The sequence below is a fragment of the Acomys russatus genome, chromosome 10, assembly GCF_903995435.1.
Source record: "Acomys russatus chromosome 10, mAcoRus1.1, whole genome shotgun sequence".
NCBI classification, from domain to species: Eukaryota; Metazoa; Chordata; class Mammalia; order Rodentia; family Muridae; genus Acomys; species Acomys russatus.
The window spans coordinates 65003243-65028338 of NC_067146.1; the positions used below are offsets into that span (position 1 = coordinate 65003243).

The 25096-nt window shown below is 42.5% G+C and overlaps 2 protein-coding genes across 2 annotated transcripts in view; one reads left to right on the forward strand and one right to left on the reverse strand.

The window, feature by feature from the left end:
• Positions 1 to 400: 400 nt before the first annotated feature.
• Positions 401 to 2602, reverse strand: Pyurf (PIGY upstream open reading frame). Its single transcript, XM_051152283.1, has 2 exons — positions 2391 to 2602; positions 401 to 847 (listed from the first exon to the last, which is right to left on the reverse strand). The coding sequence occupies exons 1-2, from the start codon at positions 2585 to 2587 to the stop codon at positions 706 to 708; spliced, it is 339 nt and encodes a 112-aa protein (XP_051008240.1). The 5' UTR covers positions 2588 to 2602; the 3' UTR covers positions 401 to 705.
• Positions 2603 to 20368: 17766 nt separating this feature from the next.
• The window catches only part of Lancl2 (LanC like glutathione S-transferase 2), a 36045-nt gene continuing 31317 nt past the window's right edge, over positions 20369 to 25096 (forward strand). The window contains exon 1 of the mRNA XM_051152296.1: positions 20369 to 21166. Within this exon, the coding sequence (XP_051008253.1) occupies positions 20963 to 21166 (204 nt within the window). The 5' untranslated portion in view covers positions 20369 to 20962. The remainder of the gene's footprint in view (positions 21167 to 25096) is intronic.

Sequence of the window (25096 nt, forward strand, 5' to 3'; positions counted from 1 at the left end):
CATCTTGTTTTATTATTGATATAAGGATGGTGCTACAGTAATGAAGGTAATTTTACAAACTCAGACTGGTCTTAGTACTTAAACTCTTTTGACACTGAAGCTAAACAGTGTTTCAAATTACTAACCTTTAAATGACTGGGATGGAAAACAGGCCTTAGCGGACCGGCAGTGTTAATCTCCACAGAGACAGTTCATTGAAATGTTTCTTCTGACATAAGAGTAGTAAGTGGAAATCTTTTAAAATAAGGATAGAACATGTACAAAAAAAAGTTTCTGCAGCTTGTTTCCTCGTCCTAAGCCTGAGAGAAACAAGACAGATAAATATTTTTTTTTTTTTAAGCCAAATGGGCTTGTGTACAGTTTTCACAGCTGTAGACCTCTTACTTGTGTATTGCGGCTGTGGTTGGGTTAACTATGCTCGACGACTTGAGACCCATCTGGGTGCAAAGGTAGAAGCATACACACACTGGCATGGTAGGTGGCAGAGGCACACTGTAAAAGCAAAGCTTGGCTGTGCTGGTGCAGCCCACGGGAAATTCCCCTCTGCAAAGGCAGACCAGAATAGTCCTGCTTTATAAGAGCAGTGGATCAGTCCAGCAGGCAGTGGAGAAGTCACTGTTCTTCCCCAGCAAAACCCTTCCCTCCCCACTCCCCATTTTAAAGACACACAGTGTGAGAGAACTCTGTAGTTATAACCATCAAGGTCTAGTGCTGCTCAGCTTCTTCTTGCTTCTTATCCTGACGTGTTGTCCTTGCTGCCTGTGGTATCATATTCGGGATCCCATCAATGATTGGATACGCTATTCCCAACTCATCATTAATTAATTCATTTGTTGATGCTTCATATCTGAGGGAGAAAAGGAATAAAATGAGTTGTGGAAAACTAAAGCTTAGAAGGGCTTGATGCTGAATAAACAGCACAGTCTGTGCAGTTTTTGATATAGAGTTACTCCTCCAATGGCCTTATTGTTTTGTTTTTGTTTTTTACAGCCTGATCCCAGCCCCTTCCCCTTCTCCTCCCAGTCTCATTCTCGTGATCCCTCCCCCATCTCTCCCTCCTTCTTCTCAGTGCCCCTGCATATATGTAACAGATATGCAACAGCTTTATTCTTAAAAGCATAAGCCAATCCAACCATTTCTCTTAGAAAACCATCTTATAATGGTTTTCAGATTAGATTCAGTATTTCTCATATTATCTTTTTTGACTTTATTTCCAATTTATGCCTTAACTTCTACACAATTAGCTAAACAGTAAAGAAAAGGTGATTTCAAGAAACCAAATAACCTTTTATTATACAGAAACTAATCTAGAAAAGTGAAAATGAGAATAACCTGTAATAAGCAGTAACCTGCTACCCAAAAACAACCACATTTTGGCATTTACTCATTTAGTAATACTAATGGCTACCATTGCTCTGTGAGTTTGGAACTGTGGTTTGCATTTCCCCCCAAATCAGCTGAAGGTTAAAAATTTAATAAAACCCAGATAGCCCACACAATTGAAAGCAATGGACAATGCACAGTCAGATTAACAATGCCAGGCATTAGGTGTACGGGGCTAGCACTTCACAAGACTCTGGAAGCTACAACGTTTTTTATTTTCTCTTAGACAGTAAATTGCTCTGGATTTGAGTGTCTGTGGCTCATACACGTGGTAGTCTACTGGCAACAAGAGACGTTTTAAGAAGGTTGAAGCCAGTAGTGGCGTTTTACTCCCTTAATCTCCTGCTCTAAAGAGGCTGAGGCAGGAAAAGTATCACAACTTCGAGGCTAGCCTGGCCTACATAAGAGTTCCAGAGAGGATCAATCCAAACAGGGAAACTTGTCTCAAAACAAAACAAAGACAAAGAGCGGGGCTGGGAAGATTCGTAAGTTAATAAAGTGTTTGCCCTGTAAACGCAAGGACCTGAGTGCTGATCCTCAGTTAAGTAATATAAACTCTCAGCTCTATTTGCTCCAGGTTCTATGATTCCCTTCCCCACCCCCACGCCCAGAAAAAAGCAAAAACAAAAACCAAAAACCGGGAGTGATTGAAGAAGACAGTGCACGGTGACCGCCTTTGATGTCACGCATGTTCTCTCACACACACACACATACATACAAGCAACAACAACAAAAAAAAACAAAAACAAAAACCAGAAAGAGAAGAAAGAGTACAGACGCTGGCCCTGGGCCAACAGGACCTAGCTACTAGCCACGCTGAGAAAACACACCTTGTTTTAAAGCCTCCAGGATTGACTGTTAAGGGCAACCAATGGAGAGCCCGAGAAAATCTCAGCTCCGGTCGTGGGCGGGACTGAGCCCAGCAGGGAAGCGTCCTGGTGGGGACCGGCTGGCTGTGGCCACAGGCCACCACCCAACCCCTGGGAAAAGTGGCAGGTGAATCTCACCTAAGCGGCTTCTTGGAGAGCGGACACACCAAAACCCGCAGCAGTGCCGGGTGGAAGGTGCGGGGCTCTCCAGCCTTCTCGCTTTGGCCCGCGCAGGACCTGGCCCCGGGCACCGGCAGACATCTCCAGGCGACCCTAGATGGTGCGCGTGGCTTCCGCAGCACCTGGGCGAGCACGTGGCACGTGGCGCTCAGCATGGCGGCTCAGACAGCAAGGAGGTCCCACTCCGCACTCCTCGTCTTCAGGGCTCCTACCCGCCGGGTCACCCTGGCCCGGCCCCGCCCCTCTGTGCTCCGTTGAACTCAGCCCCAGCACAGCCAGGATTCGCGTTGTGGTTCCGGGAGCAGAACCGACGTTCCCGGGTAGGGAAACTGTAAACTAAACCAGTCCTCATGCAGGTGTCCAACTTTTCAACATTGCTAATGACAGATGTGCCAAGAAGTCAGGGACCGGACTCCAGCCATACAACGCGAGGTTTCGACTTCCATGCTTATCTTCAAAGAGTCTTCAAACACAGGCATCCAGTACTGGTTTAATACACTCAATAGTGTGTTAGAAGCAACAGCTTGTTTAATAGTAATCGTACAGTATTACATTCTGTGTCACCCTGTTTGGATTCCGCCCCCAATCAAAAATGTAAGAGCCTGAAAGAATAGCGTTTTCCTCTTACTCTGTAAACTGTGAAGGCTTTTACAAGTTAAGGGTTGTTAGACTTGTGACTACTATGATAAAGCACAACCAATTCGTGCCTGTAAATGAGCTGTTTTCAATCTGTGGGTCACAACCCCTTTGGGGGTGTAATGGCCCTTTCATAGGGGCTCTCTAAGATCATTGAAAAACAGATTCTTATGCTACAATACATAACAGTATAGAAAGATTAATAACTGTCCCTCCTATAACTGAAGTTATAACTGAGTGGGCACGGAAAGGGGAACTTATCTATTTACAATTCTACGACTCATAACAGTATAAATAAGATAAATAATAATTAATGGTTAGTAATTAATAATAAATAATATTAATAATTGTCCCTATTATACAGTGAAGTTGAAGTGGGTATGGGAACGAAAACTTATTTAAGGGTCTACAAGGCTAGCCTGGTATGGTGGTACCCACCTTTAATCCCAGCAGTCTGGAAGCAGAGGCTGGCAGATCTCTGAGTTTGAGACTAGCCTGGGCTACAGACTAAGTTCTAGGACACCCAGAGCTACACAAAGAAACCTTGTCTCAAAAGCCCCGCCCCCCAATCCACAAGGCTGATTGACAGATTGTACAGAATTGGAATGTTGCAGGGCCAGAGCCAGATTGCCTTCAGCTATCTTTAGGTGCCTTAATAGCCATTCATTGCCTACTTCTGTGTCTGACCTAATGTTTTTGTGCAGACTATTGATAATTCTTTTGAGAATGTGCTAACAGCCCACTATCAGCTAATGTGAAAGAGAATTCCTGGAAAGAAGCTGTGTCTGCATAGACTGCTTGACTGGCTTGAGCTTGGTGATGTGGAGAAGTTGAAAGGCCTCAAGTCCAGAGACAACATGTCCTGGAGTATCTTTAGCCCTTAATAGCCATGTATTACCCTCCTATGTACATGATCTGGCACCTTTGTGGCCAATAAGTGAGTCCTTTGGAATATATGAACAGACCCCTAGTTTCCACCAATCATAAGGATGCTATCAGCAGCTAGGCACACCTACCTGATGTGTCTACTAATATATTTAAGTGATACTTTTTTTACCTTTTTAAAAATTATAAAAACTACTGAGATATAATTCGAGGGACATAGGTAGGCAGGAAAAGTGAAAATGGCTCTCTAAGACAGAGACTTCTTGTTGCCAGACAAGCAGGGTAGGCATAAAGACTATGTATCTAAATTGGACCATAAGAAAAAAGGGGAGGACCCAGGGGTCTTATAAAACACACAACTGAGTGTCTGTTTCGCAAATCTCCAATTTGGGGGGCTTCTCCCATCACAAAGGGAACTATTTGAAATAAAGCTGTTACTTTGTTTTATCCACAACTCAGTCATTTCTTTCCCTGACAGTCAGTTCCTTGTTGCCCCATCGAATGAACTCATAACTCTTCTCAATCGCTCCCAGCATCCCATTACATCTTCTTGAGGTTCATCTGTGATTTGATAAGATATTCAAGATAGGTAGGCCACTCAGAAGTGGCCATGATCTTCTGGCACTCTGAGGGCCGCATCAGAGTAAGGGAACCCTGTGATTGTGACCAACATGGTTTGAACCCCAAGTCAGCCTCCACCTCTACTAGAAGTAAGGAGAGTAGGAATGCCGGCTCTGATAGAAGCAGCATGCTTTGATCTCCTACCACTAAATGGAAATTTCTCCTTCAAAAACTAGGACAGATCCTACATCACATTTAAGTCAAGTGACACTGTGAACTGGTCCTCCCCTTCCCCTAAACCAAACGTCTTTTCAGGGAGGGAAGATGGGAGAGGGCCAATTTCTCAGTTGATGCACCTGGAAAGGTCCATGGGGAAAGTTACTTCTCTGCTTGGTTGATTCATGTGAGCCCCTGGGAATGAGTAGGCAAGTGTGGACACCTGGGGACACGGTGGCTAGAAGAAGGACTCAGTTTTCTCTGCTTCTTGAGCTGCTCTAGGACATAAAGTGAAACCTGAAGTAGTCTTGAAAATTCTTAATATAGAAGAAGAAGAAGAGGAGGGGGAGGAGGAAGTGGAGGAGGGGAAGAGAAGGAGGAGGGGGAGGAGGAGAATATATGATTTTATTAAATCTGTTTTAGGATCATTTCCTCATAAGAAAACTGAGTATGGTGAATCCGGTCCTAAGAGAGTGATGGATGCATGAAGGATAGGAGGAAGACACTGAAGTCACAGAAGGGAAGCACTCTTTGTTCATGTATAAGGCCCTGTTGTTGGATAAATCACTCCTTCCCTTTCCTATCACGCCTACATGCCAGGTCGCAGCCATATGCATACTCACAACACTAGCTCTTAAAGCCACACACCCTAGGCCTGTGGCACCTCTTTTACTATGAATCAATTTTTCTGGGCAAGTCACTTCTTGCCTTTCCTGTACTCCCTATCGTGTTGCTATCTCTACACCCATAGGCTTAGCTCCTGAGCCAAAGCCCAAGTGCCAGGTTTGTTCATGAGCTGCCTTTGCCTGTAAGTCATTTTTTCCCTTCCCCATCCTTCACCTCACTAGTTGCCATCTCCACACCCACAGGCTTAGCTCAAGATTTTATTGTATAGTCCCATCAAAATAGGTAATTATTCTCTCTTGGGGGAATGGTATGTCCCATGAGGCTATACTATTCTGGAATCCAAAACATTGACTTATTTTTATGCCTTCAGTTTGTAAGTGGGGTGAGATCGGTTAGATAAGACAGGTGCACCTTGCTTAATCATTCTGCTTCTGTGCAGTGTCAAGTGGCAATATGACTCAAAGTAAAGGCGATAAACAGAAAATAAAGGCAAATAAGGGCAGAGATACTAGGCTCTCGCTTTTAGTTACCTTGTGGGCAAAAGTGAAGAATCAATATTTTTAGGAAAAGCTTCAAATGTATAATAGGACTTCCATCATTCCCCCCTTAGTTTTTTGCTTGTTTTTATCCATTAATTAATTTATTCATTCACTTTACCTCCTGATCACAGTTCCCTTCCTCTCTGCTCAGTAATCCCCAAACTCTCCCCCATCTTCCCTCCTCCCTTTCTCCTAAGAGAAAAAGGAGGTCCCCCATGGGAACCAACCTGCCTTGTCCCATTAAGTCACTCCAAGAGCAGACACTTCCTCTCCCACTGAGGCCAGACATGGCATCCCAGTTATAGGAAGGGGATTCAAAGGGAGGCATCAGAGTCAGAGACAGCCCCTGATGTAGTTGTTGGAGGACCCACATGAAGACCAAGCTGTGCATCTGCTACGTACGTGTAGGGGGCCTAGGACCAGTCTATGCATGCTCTTACATTGGTGGTTCAGTCTCTGTGATGCCCCCATGAGCCCAGGTTAGTTGACTCTGTAGGTCTTCTTGTTGGAGTCCTTGACCCCTCCGACTCCCTCAATCATTCTCCCTACTCTTCCTTAGGACTCCCCGAGATCTAATGTTTGGGTGTGGGTCTCTACATCTGTTTCTATCTCTGCATCTCTTTCCATCACCTGCTGGGCGAATCCTCTCAGAGGAGTTATGCTAGGCTCCTGTCTTCAAGCATAGCAGAGTAACATTAATAGTGTCAGAGATTGGTTCTCTTGGGATGGGTCTCATGTAGGGCTTGTCTTTGGTTGGCTTCAATCTTTTTGTTTGTTTGTTAGTTCATTTTGGGAGCTTTTTTCCAAGACAAGATTTTTCTGTGTAGCCTTGGCTGTCATGGAACTCTCTATGTAGACAAGGCTGCCATTATACTCAACAGTGCCTCCATCTTACAATTTGGATCCTAAATATCCCCTAAGGGCTATGTATAGAGGGCTTAATTGACAGATGAAGGGTTTATTGGGAAGAAGTAGGACCTGAGAGGATATCATTAGGTGATTAGGGGTGTATTTCAACGACGGTATTGAGATCACATCTCTTCCCTCTCTCTTTGCTTCCTGATTGCCATATTTTGAACAGCTTTGTATCTGTGTAAACTCACTGTCACGGTATTCTGCCTGCCATGGGCCCAAGGAGATAGGGGCTAGTGGCCATGGAAACAATCTCTGAAAGTGTGAGCCAAAATTACATCTGATTTAAATGCAGGTGTTTTGTCACAGCATTGAAATATTTCTTCATGTATGTGAAATGTATTTGGGGTATAATTTGTATGTTGTGTAATTAAATCATTTAAAGCATACCATTTTATATTTTAAGATAGTTTTTAAAATTCATACAAGTGTCACCACAACTAGTTCTAGAACATTTTTCTCACCCTGTACTTCCCAGAATCAGTACTCAACACTTTCTCCCTATAGCTCCAAACAGTGACTACTTCTCCCTATATTGATTAGTGTATTTAAATAGAACACTTCATACAAATGGAATCATACTACTGTGTTCTTCTGTGACTGGTTTCTTTTGAATATCACAAAAATTTCAAGGCTCCTCTATATTATAGCACAGGTTAATATTTTATTTCCTTTGGTGTGGTGAAATTAATGTAACATATAATTCATCATCTTGATGATTTTGAAATATTCAAATGCATTGTATTGAATTCATTCTTATTTTTTATTATGCAAGTATTGTCTCCATCATCCAAAAGGAAACCCCTTAGCCATTAATCATGTTGTCTGAGATTCTTTTGACTTCTCTTGGGGGCACTTTTCATTCTGTTGGTTTGCCTTGTCCAACTTTGATGTGATGTTTTTTGTTTTATTATATTTCACTGTGTTTTGTTGTTATCTCTTAGAACCTATTCTTCTCCCCCCTCTCCCCCTCCCTCCCTCTCTTTCTTTGTTTTTTTGAGACAGGGTTTCTCTGTGTAGCCTTGGCTGTCCTGTGCTTGCTTTGTAGACCAGGCTGGCCTCAAACTCACAGTAATCCACCCACCTCTGCTTCCCAAGTGCTGGGATTAAAGGTGTGCACCACCATCACCTGGCATTGAAGCCTGTTCATTTCTAATGAGACACAGAAAGGGAGTGGATCCAGATAGGAGCGAAGGTGGGAGGAATTCAGGGGAGTAGAGGTGGAGAAAACTGTAATCGGGATATATATTATCAAAAAAGAATTTTATTTTTGTTTTTGTTTCTTTGTTTTTCAAGACAGGGTTTCTTTATATGTAGCCCTGGATGTCCTGGAATTTCTCTGTAGACCCAGCTGGTCTTGAACGCACAGAGATCCGCCTGCTTCTGCCTCCTGAATGCTGAGATTAAAGGTGCACAGCACCACTGCTCAGTAAAAAAAAATAATTTCATTTATTAAAGGAAAATTGTGTGTATATACGTGTGAATGTGGGGGATGGGGGTGGGGGTCTGTGCATGTGTGAGTATGGTTGTTCATGGAGTCTAGAAGAGATCATCAGATTACCTGGAAGTGCAGTTATAGGCCTTTGAGTTGATATCAGTGCTGGGAGCTAAACTTGGTCCTCTGGAAGAGCAGTAAGTGCTTTTAAGTGCTAATTCATCTCTCTAGCTTCACAGATGATAAATTTTATAACGCTATTTGTCTTCCCTTAGACTGGTCATTGATGATAAAGTGCCAGGGACATTAGGAGTTAGTCTCTAATTGTACATATAAAATATAATGCGTCATATATCATTGTGTCGCTGATGTGAGCAATTAGGGACTGATTGTTAGAATGGAGGATTTTGCTCTTTTTGTTTATTTGTTATGTCTCTTGGAAATAAGGCTTTGCTCACGATCAAGCTGATTTACCTGTTTTCACAGGGAAAAGGGGAAAAATACTTTTAAATAGGCTGGCACTGGGTCTGCATACAAGTCACCATACCATCTCAGAACCTCCTGGTTTGGCTAAGCCCTGCTGTAGCACAGATTTCCCATTTGAATGTTTTAACCTCCCTTATGCTTTGGGGCACTAAGATGAAATGTGTCCTATGACCATGTTGGGTCACCCCTCTCCAGTAGACTCTGTGTGACAAAAATAACACAGGCCTGAGACTAACACCCCCCCGAAGAGGGGAGGGTCTCCTGGACTGGGGTCAATGTTCTTGCCAGCAGAAACTGCATTTTCAAAACCCTCTTTGCTGGGAGCTACCTCCTATTCTCCCTAACTCTAACTGCATTTCACTCCCAAAGTGGAACTCCTCAAGCACAGCAATGGTTGCTATGAGACCCTGGCCTGGGACTCCAGGCAGGGATTGTCTATGCCTGAAGTAGTTCTGCTTCATTTCCACTTATTAAAAGAGACATGACTAGAAGTTAATCATTAGTTAATAAGTTATACTATGGCCTACAAGAAAACTGAGTGCTTCAAAAGAGTCCAGGGAGCAGGAACAAGAAGAACAGAATAGGAAAAAAAGTCCTGGCACACAGGTGCTGGGCACAAGTTTCGTTAGGGAGAGGACATTGTCCCTGGACAAAGATAGCCCATACATATTGATACTAAGCCAATAACTTAGAAGTGATGACGTCTTTTCGCTATGTACTCTGTACCTTGAATTGTTTCAATTCAAAGTCGTAATTCAAATTATAACAAAACTATCTGTGCCTATGCCATACATGCTTGATTGCTCACTGACTTCCACGAATCTGCTCTGTGGGAAAATGCTGTGGGAAAATGTAACCAAAAAAACTCCCTGCTTTCAAGAAATGTATATAATGGTAGACTGCTTGGCTGGAAAAATACACTCAGATGGAAACTCAAACTTGAGTCACCTCTGTTTGTCACTTCGCTTTATCTCCGTTCACCTATGCTCCAAGAACCTCCAGTCCCAAGGACCGATCCTCGACTGAGCTAGTGGTCCATGGCAATGCTGCTTTTCCAAGTGAACTTCCTATGTCAGGGTTAGGAAGGCAGTGGAGGAACTCAGCCCCACAGACTCAAAGATAGGAAAGTGGAGGAGAGACACTTAAGTTATCACACATCATGTGTGATAACATATCACATACATATCACATATCATAGCCCACAATGTTGTTATAAAAAAAAAATTCCTAGTGTTCAAGTTTTGAAGACTCAGGAGCCAGGTGCTGGGGTGAAAACTTACTATCTTAGAGCAGCAGAGAAAGCACCCAGATGACCTTCCTTTTCAGCTCACACCCTGAAGGAAAAGCCAAAAAGCCTAAGGCCAAAAGCTTGTTGGCTCACCAGACAGCCCATGAGGAAAAAGCCAAAAGGTCAGGTCCAAATAGCTAAAGAGCTTCTTCCTCTTCTCTGTGCTGTATTAAATGCCCTTCTCTCAAAGTCCTTCCTCATAGTGGAATTTTAATTTAGAACATGGCTGCACTGTCAAGAGATCACACCCAAAGACCTGTGTCCGTGTGATCCAGCTGGAAAACAAACAGGCCTTTAATCAAGGAGACAGAGGCAAATACATCTGAGTTCAAGGCCAGCCTGGTATAGAGCAAGTTTCAGGTAAAGAAAAGCTTAGGTCCAGGTGTGGTCATACATACCTTTAGTCCCAAACAATGAAGGTAAAGTTAATTTGTAGAAGGAAGCACCCATGTTTTGATGAGATGTTTAATTGAGTGTCAGAAAAAATTACAAATCAGAGAAAGACTTGACAGAACTCTCATGAGAAAAGAGAGGAAAGGGAAGCTACTTAAGGGAGCAACACAGAGAAGACAGGGAGAGAGAGAGAGAGAGAGAGACAGAGAGAGAGAGAGAGAGAGAGAGAGAGAGAGAGAGAGAAGAGAGAAGAGAGAAGAGAGAAGAGAGAAGAGAGAAAGAAGAGAGAAGAGAGAAGAGAGAAGAGAGAAGAGAGAGACAGAGAAAGAGACAGAGAGACAGAGAGAGACAGTGAGACAGAGAGGGAGACAGGAAGCATTTTTATGGAAGAGCAGTAGAGAGACAGGTTACAAAAGAAAGAAAGAAAGAAAGAAAGAAAGAAAGAAAGAAAGAAAGAAAGAACAAGTCAGACAGAGGTGAAGACAGGAGCCAGAGAATGAGGAACCAGAAGATTAGAGCAGGTTGCTTTAGTTAGTTTGAAGCCAAGTAGAACAATTCAGGGCCTAAGAGAGAAGCCACATTGAATAAGTCCGGTAGGAGAAGAATTTGAGCCAGAACAGCTTTGCTTAACCTGCCAGCCCAGAGCTGAGTAAGAACAAGAAAAGGTGAGTTTATTAAGTAGTAAGTGTCAGAGGCTGAAAACACTGTAGGCCTAGGTTAGATTGTACAGAAGCTAGAGGTTTCCGGGACTAGGCTAAAGTTAGCAAACAGAGGCAGTACTCCTCCAAGATAATAGGTGAATAAACATTCATTTTATGCATCCTACTTACTTAATCCACCACAAGTGGTTTTTTGCTCCCTCTCTTGACCTAGGTTTAACTTTATTAAATCCCATGTAAAAAAAATTCCTGGATTAAAGGTATGTATTAGGTCTTCATTCATGCCATAAGAAGAGTGACATCTAAAAATAAATCACAGGGATTCTGAAATCAACAAGAAACATTGTCTATGCACAGACATTCATGTCTCAGCCAGGCTCCGTGCTATTCCCGTGTAGTGGGATTAGCAATATAAATTACCTGCTTGTTCTCCAGTCTGATTGTAGCCCCCTCCCTCGTTGCCTCCTGATCACACCCTCTCTCCCTCATCTCCTCTCCCTCCCTCCCCTAGTCCTCAGAAAGTGGAGCCCTCCTCCCCTAACATCTGACCCCAGCCTATCAAGTCTCATCTGTACTACCTGTATCCTCTTCCTCTCTGGCCTGGCAAGGCCTTCCTCTCAGGGGGAAGCGATCAATGTTGGGGGGCCAGATCCATGTCAGAAGTAGTCCCTATTTCCCATATTGTGGGACCCACAAGGAGATGGTGCTGGTTATGTACTACATCTGAGCAGAGGGTCTAGGTCCACATCGTACACAGTGTTTGGTTGATGCATCAGTCTCCATATTGTAGTGTGGTTATCCTGTACTATATGACTAATATCCACTTACAAGTAAGTACATACCATGTGTGTCTTTTTGGGTCTGGGTCACCTCACTCAGGATGGTCTTTTCTACTTCTATCCATTTGCCTGCAAATGTCAAGATTTCCTAGTTTTTAATAGCCGAGTAGTGTTCCATTGTGTAAATGTACCATAGTTTCTTTATCCATTCTTTGGTTGGTTATAAGTTATTATTGGTCTTATTCAGAGAGAAAATGAAGTTGGACTCAGGGATGTCTCTCTTTTCCTTTATCTTTCTTTCTTAGGTTTGGAGATAAGGGTTGAAAAGAAAGAAGAAGGAATAATGAAATATATAGGGATGATAGGACTCCTCAACTCAAGGCCTTAATTGTTACTGACAAGGTTACTTTTAATTCACTGGTATAGGATTTTGTATATTGATGTAAAATAAGCTTAATTTTGATACATTGGTATAGAATTCAAATTTAAGATTATTCTTCACAGAGATTATATATATATATATATTTTTTTTTACTCTAATAGGAGGTATTGTACCCATACAACTCAATTATAATACAAGGTTTACTTCCAATACTTTGAAAGTGTTATTGCAGGATGTTTAGGATAATTAAGTAACTGAAGTTAATTGTTAGTGGATCAAATCTTGGTCATGCCAATTACTAGTTTATTTTTTCACAAGAATATACATCCTAGGTTTAACAGATAAGACATGATCCTATAGAAAGATAAGGTAAAATAGATAAGGTCTTCAAAACCCTCAGAGACCTACAGAATATGGCATTTAAGGTATTTTTTTATTATCTTAAAGATTCTTTGAGAATAATACAGGTTAACTCCTGGCAACACCCAGCCTACCTCCAAGAAGATGATGAGCATCAATGAACCTCCTTATGGAGATGGCTTCAATTGTGGCAAACCAGCAACTGGGCAAAATGTCCTTGTTTCAGCCACAGACAGAATTCAGCCTAAAAATAGGCAAGTGTGGATGCAGACCGAGTTGATAGCCAAGCTCTGCAAAGACAGGGTAAGCAAGTCCTCAATAGTTCCTGCCTCACAAACATGTCTGTCAGATATACTGGGCCAGAAGACTGAAGATGGTGCTCCACTGTTATAGAGTGTTGGATGAGTGCTCAGGCAGCAAACTGTCTTTGTCAATTTTCTTTTTCACTCCGGAAGTTTCTAACCTGCACTTCCACTTTACTCAGGTAACTAATTTTCATTCCTTTTCAAGTCTCTGATGGGGTTGAAGGCCAGATAATTAGTTCTATAATTAAGCTTAGTCATTTAGGGGTTAAAGATGTTTTTAGGTCTAGAAAAACATTTTAAGTTAATAGAGATGAGACATGATATTGATTTACATTCAGAATTTTAGATTCATCAAGATAGGAAAGATGTTTTCTTCAAGGCTGCCAAATTCAAATAGCCAAAACACTATGAATGTAACATTTATGTACTTCCTGATTGTGTCATGGTTCTTCTTGGTGTATGTAGTTTATTGTATACATGTATAATAATATAAATGTACAGGTTAAAAAAAGAAAAAAAAAAAGGGTGTGTATTAGGGCTTGCTGAGACACACCATAATCACCTGTTTACCTCAATCAGAAAGTTCTTGGGTTATAGGTGTGTGTTAGGGCTGAACCACACCGCACAAGAAACAAGTTTTTACAGTTCCTAGTCTGAGGGTTCACGATGGGATGAAGTATCACCTGCGTCACCATGAGGTCAGTTCCTGTATTTACTGAGTGCTTCGAGGAGGGAGAATGGCTCTTGGAGAAAGTTACTGTCAATAGTTAGCATATGAGGCTCCTCACTTTGCAGGCACTGAAAATTTGAACATTGGGGATATTTCCTTTGCTGAAGGTGGGAGAAAGATGAATCACAGAGATGAAACAGGGGAAGTACAGTAGGCGGATGTGCTTCTGTAATGTCCACCCTGTTATGTTATTACTGTTTCTTTGACTCGGTTTGTCCAGCACTGTGTGCTTCATTTGAGATGGGGCTTTCTCCTACACTGTGTGTTGTGATCTGCGTGTGCCCCATTCTAAGTTCCTTCACATCATGTAAAAGAGTGGTTTGTAAATCTGTTCTTTGTTCTGCAGGACACCATTTTAAAAGTAGTTTTCACTTCATTTCGAGGGTGGAGGATAACAGTGCTCCTCAGAGGACAAGAAAACAACTCAATCCACCCATCCCACCTGTGGAGCACAGGCTGACAAATGCTGTATTCCTCGGAGTAGAGAAAGTGCTACCCTATGTATTTATGGGGCAAATTGAGACTGTAGGGGAACATGGGTATATTAAAATCATACCAAGGAAACAAGGCAGGCCCAAGAATTTGTAAGACATGTGAGACCAAAGAGAAGTCCCTACTGGAACCTACAAAAGTGGTGAACACCCATCACTGTGATGGCACTTGCCCCCCCCCCCAAACCTATCACTGATACTTGATGTGTGCATCATGGACCAACAGGCAGAGGGCTCCTGACTGTCTCTGGGTCTTCAGATGTCACATGCCTATCCACCTGTTCACCCAGCTTGGCCCTAAACTATTTCCAGTTCCAACCTTGTTCTTCCCTCTTGTCCCTGCAGCTGACTTAATCTTCACTCACAATCCTGACTTCCTGGCAGCCTGACCTCCAGCTGTAGCTTCTTCATGGTGGCTACTTTGAAGTCTGTTATCTTGTCAATACAGACTCCATTTGCAACAAAAGAACAAGCACTGGAATTTTCATTATTATTACCAAAGTAGTTGGGATCACCTGGCACGTACTGTTACTGGATCCACTAAAACTTGGAAATTTATTGTTTGAAAGGCATGAATGTTTTCATTTATATAAGTTTCTGACATAGCATGCTCACAATTAGTATAGGTGGCAGAATTCCATTCCTTAAATAAGGAATCCAATGAATAAGCAGCTGACAGAAGAACTGGAAACATACAACTTTTTCAAACAAACTAAACCATCTGGCGATATTAATAAAATATTACACTCCCAGCAAGGATTCGTGACTGGAGATGAAGCTTACTGTGCTGCAGCGTCCAGACAAAAGTCCTGACTCACAATGCAGCAGGATCTCACAGTCCTCAGTGTAGCACCTGGCTCAGTGCTGAAGGAGGGCACCCTCTGCTCCATGCAAAGGGCCAGAGGTAGGAGAGCTAGAACTCATGAAAACTTGGTTATCAAAACAAAAACAAAAGCAAAAAAACCAAACAAACAAAACAAAACCAAACAAACAAAAACCAAAAACAACAAAGCGTAGGGAGGAAGAAGAGGAGATTACACCCCTTTGGTTATTCATATATCAAGTTGACTAGAAAGGAGACAAAGGATATACTTGTAGAAGAGACTGTCCACACTATAGCTTCCTCAGTGAGATTTTTTTTCTTTTTCTTTTTATTTGAGAGGAGGATGTAAGGATGGAGGGTAGCTATGAGGGGATAGAGAGATTAGTGAATGGGGGGGGGGCATAATGTGAAATTCACAAAGAACCAATAAAAAGGGAAAAAACCTTAGGTTATATACCACATTCCAATGTTCATCATTAGATATAAAAAAGTTATTCACACAGGTGGTATGAAGCGGGAAAGGAGATAATGGAACAGGAAGAATTAAGTGGGGTGGGGCATAGGAGGGCAGGGTAGAGAACAGTATGAGAAAAACTAACACTAAAGACCTTTTCAATGGAAACATACTACTTTAGAGATTTCCTAATATACATAGTTTTGTGTATAAGCAGTTTACATGGAGTTACCCTATGATTATAGGGTCAATGCCTCCCTTGTAGAATACTGCTTATCACCTCCCCTCCTCCTCACCCCCCCAAAAGAGCCCAGTGCCAGGTATGGGTTACCTTTTTTGGACCTGTTGGTCAGTGTGATTCTATACAAATGCCTCCTCCAAATATTACAGCCTGCTGATATTGCTCTTGATTGCCCTCCAGAACTTAATGGTAAGATACCACTGATGAAGACACCACGTATTTGAGTCATGATCAAGCTGGTACCTAACTGTTGGATTCATTTGTGCTGGCTAGCTTTTATAATACTCTGCATGCTACTGGGGGAGTAAAACAGAAACAACAATAAAACAACAAACAAAACAAAACAAAAACCCAAAAAACAATAACAAAAACATTAGCATTGCCTAATTGTGAATTCTGGGAACTACAATAAGGACTGGCCTGGCAAAATACGTGCACTTGTGTAATAGTATCACCAATGTTGTGAGAATAACTTTTCTTATTAGATTTAGTGCCCACTCTCTAAGGTCTAACTCATGCCACACATTGTTTAGTAATGGAGTCCAAACCCAAGATTTGCTAGGTCATAGGCCCTAGGGGGAAACCCAGTGTTATTATTCTGCTAAATGGACACCATAATAAGCTGTCTTTATCTTTATACTCACAGATTGATGCATGTCTCAAGCTACATCAGTAGATGGTGCGTTAATGGCCAGCTGCTGCTCTGAAGAGGTCCGGGGTGGGGTCTCTGGGGCTGGATGTGAATGCCCTTCCAGTTCGCTTCCTCTCTTGGCTCTCTAGAGCTGATGGCTCAGGCAACTGATCAGGATTGAAAGAAGAAAGAGAAAAGGGAGGCCAGGGTTTCTTCTCTAGGGACTTGCTATACTGTGGCTGAGGAGGAAAACGTACAGTGACCAAAGTGTTCCTGTGGCTGAGGCTGTAAAGTGGCTTCTAGCCAGAGACTGCACGAGGGTCTTCAAAGGAGGCTCTTTGATCTGTAGATAGGGCCTCCTTGCAGAGATCTGCAGTAAGCTGATTTAAACTTAGTTTTGGTTAAAAAAGGGCACTGAGTTTGCTAACTATTTTGGGAAGCTACAGGGAAATAAGAAATATGAGAGAGATGGAAAATAAATCACTCACTCACATGCATTCAAGAGAAAAGGTGGATGAAATTAGGCATCTCGACTTCAACTGAAGTCAGGTTTCCCAATCTCAACACCGTTTATTTATTTATTTTTTATTTTGTTTTTTAAAATTTTTTGTTTTTTTTAAATTTTTTAAGTTTCTTAATTTTTATTTTATTAATTTATTCATATTACATCTCAATGGTTATCTCATCCCTTGTATCCTCCCATTCCACCCTCCCTCCCATTTTCCCCTTACTCCCCTCTCCTATGACTGAGGGGGGCTTCCATGTCTCCTGGATGGGGAGGCCTGGTGGCACTCAGAGGAAGGATAGCAGGCTACCAAGAAGAGACTTGATACCCTATCAACACCATTTATTGTTGGTGACATACTTACACTTCTGAGAAAAGGGAATTACCTCATAGTCAAAAGAGGGCAATTAATCACAAAATCAGATGAATTCTAAAATACAACAGGTTACAGGTTTTAAAGCTTGTTTCTTAAAGATAAGAAATTTCTTATCTATGTATCCATTACATAAGCTCATAGTGAGTTCAGAATGATGAAGGTTAACAGGGTCTAAGGTTAATAGTGTCTAAAATTTACAAGAATATATGACAGCGATTAGGACGGACCTAACTATACATTATCCAGCGATCTCTTAGTTCATTATGAGTTCAGAACAATAATTTTATCTGTCTTTCATTCTAAGAAACAGAGTAAATTCAGACATCTCTAGGTGGCTTTATTCCAACTTGGGATCATGGGAAGTTTAAACCAACTTGCGTATATTTATGGTGAAATACTAAGATTCCTGGTGCCATCTGGAGTGGAGGCTTATCTGAAGCCACAAATCTGCTACAAGGCTATCCTTAGTGAGGCATATGGAGGCACACAAAGGTATTTATTGCAGCCATAAACTCTCTAAAATTGTTTTAGAAGACCTAAAACAATTTAACTTTTAAAACTATTTGAATCAAATAAGAGATTCCATAATCAGGGATTAATTCATCTGAATAACAAACAGTGCATCTTCAACAAGATCTTATTGGGAGTTTGTTCAATTAGAACTGGTCAATATCCAGAAAGTAACAGTTCACACCAATGCCAAATGTCTTTTCTTTTTAGTTTTTCAAGACAGGGTTTCTCTGTGTAATCTTGGCTGTCCTGGACTCACTTTGTAGACTGGGCTGGCCATGAATGTAGTCCTGGCTGTCCTGGACTCACTTTGTAGACCAAGCTGGCCTTAGACTCACAGTGAGTCACCTGCCTCTGCCTCCCTGGGTGCTGGGATTAAAGGCATGCACCACCATGCCCGGCTCCAATGCCAGATTTTAGAGAGATGTAACAAAGCACAATTGACATGGTAGTCAGAGGTTGGAAGCAATTCTGGGGTACATCACGATACAGACCTTGCAAAATACCAGATCCCTTCCAGAGATCTCTCATGCCTACTGAACTTCCCCAAATGAATGGCTCCTGATAGTGTGTCAGAGGCTGGAAGCAGTTCTGGAGGTGCATCATGGTACAGGCCTTGAGAATACTGGATCACCTCCTAGACAGTCCACACGCCCAGTGAGCTCCCTTAACAGGGTGGCTCTTGACAATGGTGATTAATATATAGATCTACAATTAAGCAGTGTGCAGAGAATAAACTCTGATCATCTGTAAATGGGACACTTACATCACCCCCCTCTCCACAAGGCTCAAGGGAGGGGAGTGGAAGAAAGAAAGAGCCACAGGTGTTGGATATCTAAGCAAAGTTATTTTTGCCATATATGACAGCAGCACCGCACACACAAACTCACAGAAGCTGGACTGTAAGTATAAGACTTGCACAGGATCCATTCAGGCAAAACTCTAGCATGGAAGGGGATTACAAAATCCCATCTCTCAGCAGCTTTGGAACCTGATGGGTCCTGGAGAAGGGAAAGTAGAATTTTCTTCAGGGATGGGGTCTGGATCCTGCTCCAATAGACAGTCCTATACCCGTGCACATAGGGGCAGCACTAAAATGAACTCAGTGGATTTAAAACAACAACAGCAACAACAACAACAACTCAACATGAACTTGAAAGGGAAAAGCACAGGAGGGTTTGGAGCAAAGGGAGGATGTGTCACCTTCATGCTGAAGGACAAATTATCCATTTGTAAGATCCCTACAGGGATATTTAAATAGTCTAATGATAATATATTCAATCTTGTTCTCCCAAATTAATCAAACAAATTGTGATTCTTTAATCATATCCTATAGAAATAATATAAGTAATGATAAAATTAAAGACAACAGAAATTTATGAAAATTGGGAATATACAATAATGAGGAAGAAAACCTCATTCACTACCTGTAAGCTCTGGGGTGTGCCATGATTAGATGGGAGATACCCAGACAGTGATAAACTAAATGATGACAACTAGGGGTACTTACATCTAAACGGCAACTACAAAAGAGGATAGGGTCTTCTTAATATTGGAGCAAACACATGCTTTATTTAAATATTATTCTGAGAATAAACAGTATAGGCTACATGCAATGTGAGGACTCTCCCCATGAGTCACATAATAGAAGGAGTTGTGAGGACTTGTCAGATCACTTCACAGAAGATAAAGAAGCAGACGTTATGATGGGCCAGACCACACCTGAACGTAGGCTGCTTAACAAGGCATGCAAATCCCTGGCTTACCATTTAAACCTAAACCTTGGGTCAGGATCTGAAGACAAGTTGGGTAGGGATTAGGTGTGTGTGTGTGTGTGTGTGTGTGTGTGTGTGTGTGTGTGTGTGTCTGCTTGTTTGTGTTTGTCACTGGTTCTTTGTCTCACCTCCCAATGTAGGTATATTGAATAGAAATCTCTTTTCTGCTTTTCACTGTTGTCTCTTAATTGGATATGAAGGCTGATGTCAGAGTCTAGCAAGTTAGGGCTTCCAAGAAATAGTGTCTTAACTCTTAAAACCCTAATCTACACTTGCACCATCATGCTCTGGGGCTTGGGGGCTGTATATAGAACAAAGGACAGACATGAAAACGTCATCTTTCTCCATTTTACTCCATTCTGGGGTTAAAGGTGAGAATGACTGAAGTCATGGCTGTTTGATAGTGTTCCATCATGTAACCTTTGGCATTATATTAACAGGTACTTTTCTTGGGCTCAGGAAATCATATACATTATGCTGTTCTGTGATTCTTGGCTTTCTTGCCTACTAATCTGGTACCCCCAGAAGGCAGAAACATTTTGTCACCAAGTACTAATGTTTATTAAATGAAAGAAAACTGAAATACGATATTTCCTTTTAAGAGAAATCATTACACAGATTTCGTTCTAGGTAAACAGTGAAAAAACACAGAGCCAAAGAAGTCTGTGAATTTATATATTGTGACTACATAAATTTAAAGATCTATTTGCTTCTGTTGGCTTTGCCATCCATGTTAGTATGCTGGCCAGTCTGGTTAATCTCGTAATCATTGGATTCTCTGGACTATAAAATATTTAGATTAATAATAAGCATTCTTCCATACTATTTCTCTTTACCAAAGAAGTGCACTTACTCAAAACAAAGAGAATGAAAATAAAACATTAACAACACAAAACAAAACAAAACAAAGGCCTGTGGCTCCTCCTCCAAGCAATCCCCCTCCCAGTGGTGATGACTGGGAGGGACTGCATGCCCCCCTCCCGAGGGAGGCTATCTTTTCACTGTTTTAGGCCGTTTTGAAATTCTTTTCTTCAGAAGAGATATTTTTAATCAAATAAAGCAGCTGCTGTTCCTGTGATTGGCGCAGGACCAGGGGCCGAAGGACACGGACGGGCGGCAAGGCTGGGCTGGGCTGGTGAAAATGCAGTCGATTTGATGATGGAGCGCCTGAAGATGCGCTTTTCCCCCGGTCTACGAACTGCTCACCCTTGAATGAACCCATCTTTACAGGTTTTCCCTACCGCAACGTGAGCTTCGCGTGCCTGCGGTTTTCCCTAGACCCTCTCGGAAGAACACGGCCACCGGAGAGGCGAAGGTAGGAGACTGGGAAACTCTACGTTCCCACGGGCCGGGCCGGCAGCCGCTGCTGGGAGGGCGTGACTGGCTTCTTCGCGCCAGCTGCATCCAGATGTGCCAGCCACCGTCCTCCAAGAAAGCTTCGCCGCGCAGCCCCTGCCTAAACGCCTTCCAGGAGGTTTGTCCCTGCCTGCGCGCCGTGCTCTGAGCTCTCAGGCTGGGAAAGCGCGCGGACATGGGCGAGACCATGTCAAAGAGACTCAAGTTGCACCTAGGAGAGGCGGAGATGGAGGAGCGGGCGTTCCCCAATCCCTTCCCGGACTACGAGGCCGCCGCCTCCGCCGCGGGGTTGGCCGCTGGAGCCGCGGAGGAGACGGGCCGTGTTTGCCCTCTCCCCACCACAGAGGACCCAGGCCTCCCTTTCCTCCCCAGCGGGAAGGTGAGTTGGCTGCCAGGGCCCGGAGCAGCGGTTGGGTGGGTGAGGCCACCTCCGCTAATGGTTGCGTCCGGCGGTCACGCCCTGGGGTGCGCTGACGTCATCGGCGTGCGTCCCGCCCAGTGTCGGTCCTGCCCGAGCATCTGGAAAAAGGCAGCAGGGCTGTACGTTGCCTGTGTGATAAGACACTGAAACACTCCGATGGAGCGTTTTTAATGTTTCTTGGTCCTAAAAAGTGAATTTGCTGTTAGTTAGGCAGATTTTATCACACCTGTCTAGGGGTGATAAATAGACTTTAGCCTATTCTCTTGCTTGGAGAATAGGCTAAAGTCACAGCCTATTAATTTTTTTCTTTTTTAATTTGTTTTGTTCTTTAACAACGTTATACAAGTATTTAATGTATTCTGCTTGCTCCCACCCCACTGTCGTTCATCTTCCCAGGGCTTGACCAGGATCGACTCTTTGAATTAACTGTTGGACCGTAGTGGGTTAGCTAGGGTACCCAACTGAAGACAATGGCTACCCTTCTTCCAGAGTCAGTCTGTAGCTAATAGCTAAGCATTAAGGGATAGGGTCCTATAAGCCCTTCCCCATCCGTGACTAACTAGTGGGAGGCCCGCCTTGTGGATATCCAGTCCAGATAATTAAAGCAATTATAGCTCGCGATTAAATTAGCTGTATCGTATCTTAAGAGTCTAGAACATTTCTGTTCTTATTCGTTATCTTCTGCCTCTTACTGTTGCCCCCCCCGCCACCCCCCCACTCTACTTCAGTGTTCTCAGATCTTAGAGGGTATAGAAGAAATGGCGCATTGAGAGCCAAGTCCTCATGTTATCATCCAAATTAGCTGCACCAGATATACACTCTCACCAACAGTGTAAAAAGATACCCCTTTCCCTACAACCGTACACGTATTTGTTATTTTTATTCTTGATGATGACCATTCTGACTGGGGTGAAATAGAATTTTAAGATAATTTTAGTCTGCCTCTCACTCACTGCTCAGGATGTTGAACACTTTTTAAAATGTTTACTGTTTGTAGTACCTCTTTTGAGAGCGATTTTAGCAGTTGCATAGCCCCCTCCACCATTAAAAAAAAATCATTTTATAGGAGTGTTTTTCCTGCGTGTGTATAACATGTACATGCCTAGCACTTGGGGAGGTCAGAAGATGGTGCTAGATCCTCTGTAAATGTAGTTGTGGACGGTTGTGAGCAACTGTCTGGGGCTAGGTACCAAACCTTGATCCTCTTGCAAGAGCATCGAATGCTCTTAATTGGTGAACTCTCACGCCAGTCTTACTCAGCCCATGTAAAAACAAACAAACAAACAAAAACCAAAAAAACTGTTGTGTTTTCTTGATGCTTTGAGTGATTTTTCTGTGTGTGGAGGTTTTTTTGTTTGTTTGTTTGTTTTTTAAGTCTTTGTCTATTCTAGACATTAAACAATAATCTTCTGTTGAACGTGTAGCTTTAAAAGATTTTCTCCTATTTTGTGGGCATTGAGATCCATCCCACTTGTTGACTGTTGGTCATATTGCCTGTGCTTTGCCTCTGCTACTGGAATCATATTTAAAAAGTACATATTTAAACATACCCCCTACCTTTTTCCTCTAGTAGTTTTAGAGTATCATCTTATGTTGAAGTCCTCCATTATTTTGGACTTGAGTTTTGTGCAGGATGACAGTTTGAAGAAACACCTTTTTTATGCCGATACCTCATGTTTCCAGCACTGCCATGACCTGCCCAGCTTTTGGGATTGACCTGATGGAGCATTGGGGGAAAGAAGAAACAGATATACTCACAGAAACGCTGGTGAGCTCTTCTCAGCAGCCCAAACTCAGTGCATCAATCACAGAGTTGAGTGAGGAGCTTGTTATATAGAGCTGAATGAGGAGGTGGGTTGGTTAGTTTTTGTAGGGAGTCTCTGCAAGGGAGCAAGGGCTGCAGTTATTCAGGGAGGAATGTGTGATTGATACCTTGCAAACACCGTTAGCATCCATATTCGGAACAGAGACGGCTTTGCTGTTCCCTGATCCTGACCCGGCGGGGAAGGCTGTGCAGTTTACATGGTCTGAGGCGTTGGGATCCTTGATATGACCATGTTCATGCCAATAATACACATTCACTCAAGACTTCATCCTCTCCCCAACATGTTGTAAGAAATAAAGGGCATTAATATTTACTATTAATCCATGTAATTATCAGAGCACTTTTTATTTAACCCCCTACGATATCAACAAAAGATACAGATACCTGTTAAATTTTTTAAAATTAATTTATTCTTGTTACATCTCAATGGTTATCCCATCCCTTGTATCCTCTCATTCTTCCCTCCCTCCCATTTTCCCCTTATTCCCCTCCCCTATGACTGTTCCTGAGGGGGGTTACCTCCCCCTGTATATGCTCATAGGGTATCAAGTCTCTTCTTGGTAACCTGCTGTCCTTCCTCTGAGTGCCATCAGGTCTCCCCCTCCAGGGGACATGGTCAAATGCGAGGATGTGGGGAGAGAGGAACACTCCTTCATTGCTGGTGGGAATGCAAACTAGTACAGCCACTTTGGAAATCTATCTGCTGCTATCTCAGAATAGGGCTTCCTCAAGACCCAGCACACAACAAGAAAATTTGCTCAACCATGTTTATAGCAGCCTTATTCATAATAGCTGGAACATGGAAACAGCCTAAGTGTCCATCAGTAGAAGAATGGATAAAGAAACTATGGTACATATACACTATGGAATATTACTCAGCTATTAAAAACAAAGAATTCCCAAAATTTGTGGATAAATGGATTGAGCTAAAAATGATCATAATGAGTGAGTTAACCCAGAAGAAGAAAGACTCAAATGGTATATACTTACTTATATCTGCATACTAGCCCAAGGGGCATGACCCACAAAAGCCTTCACTTACCAGGAAACTGGGACAGAGGGGAGGACATCCTATTGGGACTCTAGATGAGAGAAACCTGTTAAATTTTTAATAAGCCTGATTTCACTTGGGGCTGGGCAGATATTAACCCCCTAACTACTTTGTTATCTCCTAGTCCACATCCCATGCAGTTTGCTCTAATCATTTCTATCTGGGCTACTCCCCATCCAGAATAGTATAATTAGTTGCACATGCTTTCCATCTGGGCTGCTTCTCTCCATGTAGAGCCGCAGAGCTAGTCCTCCTGGCTGCCTGGTTCTTCTTCAGGCTAACCCATGGTGGCTTTGCCTTCTCCTCTCCTCTCTCCCCTTCCTGTGATCCTTCTGTCCTCTCTACCAGTGAACCTAAGCCCTGCCGACCTTGCTTCTGCTTTGTCAGGTAAGGCATTTTATTCAGCCAATCCAGGGTACTTTTGGAGGCAAAGTTCACAAATGTCTTATTACAACTGATAGTCTGCCTTGTAAAAGACGACAGGCAGACCTCAGGGAGCAAAATAATTAATGTTCAGATACGAAGCACCACAGCATGCTGTAGCGCACACACAGCACCACCTCTTAAACACATTTAAGAAGCCCTCTTTTGTCCAGTGAGGTTTTTGGAATTTTTTTTTTCAAAAAATCAAACAAAAACACATAGCTATAGTGACATGGACTTATACCTGAGTCTCTGTTATATTCCACTGATCTAAATGTCTGTTTTTGTTCCAACACCATGGTGTCTTTTATTAATCATGCATGGTGTTCTCTCCAGCAGTCCTTGTTTTATTTCAGGATTGGGTTTGGCTGTCCTGTGTATGTTTCTATATTAATTTTAACATTACATTTTCCATTTCTGTCAAGTATTGCTTGAAGTTTTGGTGAGGATTGCATTGGATCTGTAAGTTGCTTTTGGTAGGATGGTTATATTTACAATATTTATTTACTTTCCAAGTCTGTGGGCATGGGAGGTCTTCTCATTTTCTAGTTAACATCTTTTTCGGTTTCTCTGGGGTCTTAAAGTTTTC

Excerpts from the sequence above, each read along its gene's own strand:
- Pyurf (XM_051152283.1), bottom strand. The coding sequence starts at position 2,587 with ATGCTGAGCGCCACGTGCCACGTGCTCGCCCAGGTGCTGCGGAAGCCA. Across the intron at positions 848-2,390 it reads CTCTCCAAGAAGCCGCTTAG|ATATGAAGCATCAACAAATG; the intron begins GTGAGATTCACC and ends TTTCTCCCTCAG.